Source organism: Scylla paramamosain, chromosome 32, assembly GCF_035594125.1.
Source record: "Scylla paramamosain isolate STU-SP2022 chromosome 32, ASM3559412v1, whole genome shotgun sequence".
Lineage (NCBI taxonomy): Eukaryota > Metazoa > Arthropoda > Malacostraca > Decapoda > Portunidae > Scylla > Scylla paramamosain.
This window is the reverse complement of record NC_087182.1, coordinates 3,458,755-3,465,267: the sequence shown is the minus strand read 5'-3', so window position 1 is coordinate 3,465,267 and position 6,513 is coordinate 3,458,755. Positions and strand designations below refer to the sequence as shown.

At 42.3% G+C, this 6,513-nt stretch overlaps 1 protein-coding gene across 3 annotated transcripts in view; it reads left to right on the top strand.

The window, feature by feature from the left end:
- The first annotated feature begins 507 nt into the window (after nucleotides 1-507).
- The window catches only part of LOC135089061 (midnolin-like), a 133,343-nt gene continuing 127,337 nt past the window's right edge, over nucleotides 508-6,513 (top strand). For all 3 annotated transcript variants that reach the window (XR_010261379.1, XM_063984259.1, XM_063984260.1), the window contains exon 1: nucleotides 508-879. Coding sequence is in view for 2 of the 3 variants with exons in the window: in XM_063984259.1 (XP_063840329.1) it covers nucleotides 644-879 (236 nt within the window). In the remaining variant the exon portion in view is untranslated. The remainder of the gene's footprint in view (nucleotides 880-6,513) is intronic.

Below are 6,513 nucleotides of genomic sequence, written 5' to 3'. Positions count from 1 at the left end.
AAATAAATAAAACGGACATACACACACACTCGCGCATATAATTATAAACCAGAGCAGTCTTGAAGAGAAGCAACAATCTGGGAAAAGACGAAAAGTGTTGGGAAGTGCACTGCCCCATGAACGTACCCTCGGTGAACGGGGCTGAGGTGCCGAGTGTTCCTGCACCACACCTCTCCTACTAAGCAGGCCTAGCTGGTGCATATCAAACTCAGACTGCACGAGAGATATACATACAAAAGCCTGAAATGGTGAGAAAAAGAAGAGGGAGTCTCACTTGCCATGCTCACTTGCTTGGATGAGCGGTCGCGAAGCACCAGTATTTAACACCCCTACATCTCCTTACAAGCTTAATTAACAGACTATCAAGGTACTTATTACTAAAACATAAATATATCATTGAGTTTGTCATGTGGGTGGGGAGTGGGAATAAGGCGTGTGGGAAGCGTAAACGTGGAGAAATATGATGTTCCCACTAGTTGGCACCTTGAACTCCCCCGTGGCGACCTCCATTCCATGAGCGCGCCAGTCTGGGCTGGACCAGTGCCGGGGCAGGACAGGACGCCGCCGCTCAGGAGTAGCCATCCAACTTTGTCTTCTCTCTAAACCCTGTTAGTCTGTGGATGTATAGCGTTAGTGTGTGGTGATGGAGCGAGGTGGCGGCGGCAACAGCAACAACGGTGGTGGTAGTGGCCTGGGGGAGGACAATCGATGTGCGTGCGGGCGTACCTTACAAATGGTGGGCGTGCACGTCACCCCGACCACCGGCGGCCAGTTCGAACTTAGGGTCGCTTCCACAGACTCCATAGAATTCCTGCGGCGGCTGGTGTCCAAACGGCTGCGTGTCCCCAAGGAGCGCATCTGCCTACTCTACAGAGACAGGTGAGTGGCTTACCTGTGCAGGGCTAGGCTGGTCTGGTCTACTGAAGGGCTGGTTACTGATGGTCCTACACTGAAGGGCTGGTTACTGATGGTCTACACTGAAGGGCTGGGTTCCATTGAAGGTCTACTGAAGGATGGGTTCTTCTTGTGGCCTAGCTTGGTTTGGGCTGGACTGAGCTGAGTTGGTCTGATACACCGATGGTCTGGGATTCTCTCTCTCTCTCTCTCTCTCTCTCTCTCTCTCTCTCTCTCTCTCTCTCTCTCTCTCTCTCTCTCTCTCTCTCTCTCTCTCTCTCTGGGCCGGACGGAGGACTGACTGACTCTCTAATTTCTACAAGTCCAGCTGGTCCAGACGTTTCTCTCAAAGGATGAAGTTCTGAAGTAAACTGTGTGGTAGTTTTTATTATTGTTATTATTATTATTTTCTTGGGTGTTTAGCGTTTCCGGTGGCGTTGAAGTAGTGGGAGTTGTAGTCGAAGTTAATTTTTTTTTAATATTTTGTTATTTATTTATTTATTTTTGTTTTTCGTTAAGTTAGGAATGATGGTGGTGAAAACCTGTTTTTTTTTTTTCTTAGAAGTTTCCTCGTTTCCCTCAAAGAAGAAAAGTAGTAGTTGTTGGATTATAAATTTGTTAATATTTTTCATTCTTAATCTTTATAGTTCGATTTATTTATACGTCAAAGGATTCTCTTATTTGTTCCTTTGTATTTAGAGTTTCTGTCACGTGAGGATAGGATTGTTGATCTAATAAATGCGTTTTCCCAAGAATATTTCCTTTTTTTATGATGGAAAGAGGAACGGCTTGTAAAATTCGTGGTTTTCATGAGAGAGAGAGAGAGAGAGAGAGAGAGAGAGAGAGAGAGAGAGAGAGAGAGAGAGAGAGAGAGAGAGACATTCGCAGCTTTCTCACTTTATTTCAGATAGTGTTTGGTTAAATGGACGCCTTGTTGTGTGCTTGGTGTATATTTAGACTGGCCATTTTAGCTCCTGTCTTTCGTTATCGCTAAGTCAAGGCGGTTTAAACAGGCACTTGTAATGTTTTCTTCTTCATTCATTAATCGTAAAGTGAAGAGAGTGTTTGTTACTCTTTCATTATGTATAACGAAACGCGAGTGGATTTATCAACGGCAGACGAAAGAAAGTGAAAATGTGTCCGAAGATGCTTGAAATTCACGTTATATCATTATCGTTTCGTTAAATTTAGCAACAAGTGTGTGCTGTTTTATTTATTTATTTATTATTTGTAATGTGAAAGTTATTTTTGTGGTGTGTGTGTGTGTTTGTGTGTGTGTACTGTTTAAAGTTATTGGTATAGATTAGGTAGTTTAAATATCATTCTCTCTCTCTCTCTCTCTCTCTCTCTCTCTCTCTCTCTCTCTGTGTGTGTGTGTGTGTGTGTGTGTGTCAGAATAAGCTTTTTGGCCCTCCTTCTCCTCCTCTTCCTTCTTCTTCATTATTATTATTGATTCTTTATTATTATTTTGTTCATTATTCACATTCTTCCCCATTTCCTCCTCCTCCTCCTCCTCCTCCTCCTGGCCTCTTCCCGTGTACTATTCTTATTCTCCCCGTCTTAAGTTATTTTTAGAATAATTGGGACTTGAAATAAATTGCTAACTAATCTAACGATACTATTATTATTATTATAGTATTATTATTATTATTATTATTATTATGGGGATGTTTGTGTGGTATTGACTCGGGGAAGTAACTGTAGTAGACTGAAAATATGTTGTGAGTGTACTATATATAGAACACAGTGTTGATGGGAGGTTTGCTGTGTAATCTTTTTATTTGAAGATTGAAATGTTGTGTGGAGAGAGTGCGGGTATGGTGGTCTCTCTCTCTCTCTCTCTCTCTCTCTCTCTCTCTCTCTCTCTCTCTCTCTCTCTCTCTCTCTCTCTCTCTCTCTGAAGTAAAGCATTTTAGCAGTGTGATTCATCTTCATAACTTTATAGCTGCGACTAAAATGTCTTAATAGCAAGAGAAAAAACAACTGCGTGGGTGTTTGTTCAAGTGTTTGTGTTGCTACCACTTAGATGTGTCACACGTGATCAGATTACTCCCTTGTGTGTGTGTGTGTGTGTGTGTGTGTGACAATAGGGAGAATAAGAAAAATGAAACTTAGTGTTATTTGTAATTGTAAAGTCAGGGTTCCGTGTGTGTGTGTTTGTGTGTGTGTGTGTGTGTGTGTGTGTGTGTGTCCATCCATCCATCTATCCACAGTGATCTCTGACATTTTATTTAGGGTCTGGTTGTGTTGCGTCACGGTAAATAACTTCTGCTACATCCATACTTCTTCACTAACACCCTAACCTCACTCTCACACCCTTAGTACCTCACCCTCATCACCCTTATCCTCTTTACCTCACCCTCATCACCCTCTCCAGTCATCCCCTTTCACTTATACACCACTTCTTTACATCGCTATAGACTCTTTCTTCACCCATTCCTTCTTGCAGTTTCTTACCCTCTTCTCTTTTCTAGACTAATGTTATCTCCTCTTTACAGCTTCCATCTCTTCCTTCACCCATTCCTTCTTACAGCTTCTCTTACGTTCCATTTTCCTTTACATTCCCATAAGTCTTCCTTCATTCCTTCCTTCCCCTTTCCAAACTAAGCAATCCTTTCCTCTTTCATTCTTCCCTTATTTCTTCCCTTTGTAGCCTTCCCCCTTCAGTATATCCTCCTCCCTTCCTTGTAGCTCCCCTTGTAAGGTGCACTAACGCTCTTCCTCTCCCTCTTCCTCGTCTTGTTCATTTGTACGCTAACGATTTGATTGTCATTCAGTCGTTAGTTGTTAGGGTATTGATATTTTTGGTTAAGGAATAGAATTAATGTGGTTTGTGGTTTAGGTTGGGTTTGGGTTGGGTTAGGTTAAGCTAAGTTTGGTTAGATTAGGTAGGGTTAGGTTAGGTTACGTTAGGTTAAGTTAGGTTAGGTTTAGTTAAGCTAGGTAGGTATGGTTAAGTCAGGTAAGGTTAAGCTAGGTTTGGTTAAGTTGGGTTAGGTTAAGTTAGGTTTGGTTAGGTTAAGTTAGGGTAGGTTAGGTTAGGTTAGGTTTGGTTAAGTTATGATTTATGTAGTGGTTAGGTTATGATTTATTTAGTGGCTAAGGGTTAGAATGGGTACAGTGCCACTCTTAATTCGCGTGGTGGTGCAGTTGAGGAGTGGTGGCAGATAGAGATGGAAGAGTAGGCAACCTTGGAAGAAGTATTAGTTTACATCCTCAAGTCGATCTCCACCCTGCAGCCATCGAGCCCCGCGCCCTGCACCACTTAGGGCATTCCCACCACCACCACCACCACCACAATACATCTTCTGAACCCTATCTGTATATTCTGAAGACACTGTTTGAACCTTGGATAGTATGTCTTGAGCTTTATCTCTATTCTAAATCCTTTCTTTGTATTTTGAAGTGTATTTTGAATTTACCTATATATATATATTAAGCCTTACTTATCTATTTTGAACCTTCTCTGTATATATTTCAAGTCCTATCTGTTTTTGAACCCTTTGTATGTATTTTTTTTAATATTTTGAACTGTATGTGTGTATCTTTTTCAAGGCTTACCTATCTGTACATCAAACACCTGATTATTTACTTCAAACACGTCATGTCTACTTTCTCTTCCTTCTCTTTGATTAATATCCCCCTTTTTTTATATATAGTTTCTTTCCCTTTTCATCTATATCTCTCTCTAGTTTCCCCTCAACTCTCTAATACAGACTAACACAGTGTACAGCTAACACATACTACTAAAACACCCTATTGCTATTTGATATCCACCTCTATCCACCTGTGCCCACTCCTATACCAGCCTTAAGTGGAATAAGTGAAAGGTAACACAAGAAGAAGTGCTCTAGGTGGTATTGGAACTTAAATTTTCAGCAACATTTATTTATGCATCGCTGTTTACGTGAACAGCTAAACCTCACACACGCACCTTTGTCTTATCGCTGTGAATGCTTCCAGGTGGTGGTGGTGGTGGTGGTGGTGGAGGTGGATGGGGGGAGGAGGTGGGAAGGGGGAAGGGGGGTCATCGCCCGTCATTAACCTTTGTAGACAATATTATATTTCGAGCGAGTCTTCCTTGAAAGTCTACCTTCCTCCTCCTCCTCCTCCTCCTCCTCCTCCTCCTCCTTCTCCTTCTTGTGTTCCTTTCTTCCTTTCTTCCTCTTCCTATCATCCCTTCCCTCCTGCGCATGTATTATGTGTGTGTGTGTGTTTGATGTGTGTGTGTGTGTGTGTGTGTGTGTGTGTGTGTGTGTTTGATGTGTTAGTTGGGGTGTACAGTGTGTGTGTGTGTGTGTGTGTGTGTGCTAGCTGCGTACACTCGCCACCACCAGCAAATAACAGTAATCTTTGTATAATTTTCTCTACTTTAACCTCATCCCGCCCCTCTTTTATTTCCTCCCTCCCTCTCCCTCATCATTCTCCTTGCCTCCCTTCCTTCACGTCACCTCCCCTCCACTCCAAGCAACTCCCTCCCCACAGGTACTTATTCTCTCATCCACCACCTCATTCCTCCCCTCCTCTCCCTTCCCTCTTCCCTCTTCCTTTCCCTCCCAGAGTCACAGGTAGCTTATTCTTTTTTCCCCCTTCCTCCCTCTTCCTTCCCCATTACAGGTGTGCCCTTGTTTCAGGTAATTCAAGCAGTATTAGTATTAGCAGTAGCAGGTGTAGATTGGAAGGGGTTGGGATGGGGTGAAGTGTGTATGTGGGGGGGGGGGCGGTTCCTGTAGGTGTCACGGAAGGGGATTAGAAATTATTAGAATATTATTATTATTATTTTTTTTTTCTCTCAATTTATCAGAAGGGAAACTGTGACTGATTGGGTAAAAAGGAAGGGAAATATTAGGATGGTTGTATCTTAATGTGTCTGTGGTGATGTAGTGTTTGTGTTGTGGTGGTGAGTGTTATGTGGAAGTGTAGCTAGTCATGTTAGGTTGTATGTGTGGCGGATAGGTTAAGTTAGGTTAGGTTACGTTAGGTTAGGTTAGGTTACGTTCAGTTGGGTTGTGTTAGGTTAAGTTAGGTTAGGTTCAGTTGGGTTGGGTTAGGTTAAGTTAGGTTCAGTTGGGTTGGGTTAGGTTAGGTTCAGTTGGGTTGGGTTAGGTTAAATTAGGTTCAGTTGGGTTGGGTTAGGTTAGGTTCAGTTGGGTTAGGTTAGGTTAGGTTCAATTAGGTCGCGTTTCGTTGCGTGTGTGGTGGGTAGGTTGGGTTAAGTAAGGTATAGTTTGGTATGTGTGGCTTAGATGAGGCATGTGTGGTGGATTCATCTGGGTTAGCCTTGGTTTAGTTTGGTGTGTGTGTGTGTGTGTGTGTGTGTGTGTGTGTGTGTGTTGGGTTACGTTGCGTTAGGTTGGATAAGCAAATTAAAAAAAAACTGGATATGTTTGATTAGATAGTGTCTCTGGATAAAGTAGTTTCTTGGTTTAGAGTTTGTTAGGTTAAGTTCGTTGTGTCAGAATAGGTAAAGGTAGATGAGTGGGTTAGTTTAAGTTAGATCAGGTGGATAGATAAAAAAACAGGTGATAGGAACAGGTGTTTTTCTGCAAAGCTTTTATTTCCTTGCCTCCCACTGCCTTCTATTTTAATATTGTGATCTTGCAGTTGCCTCTAGTATAT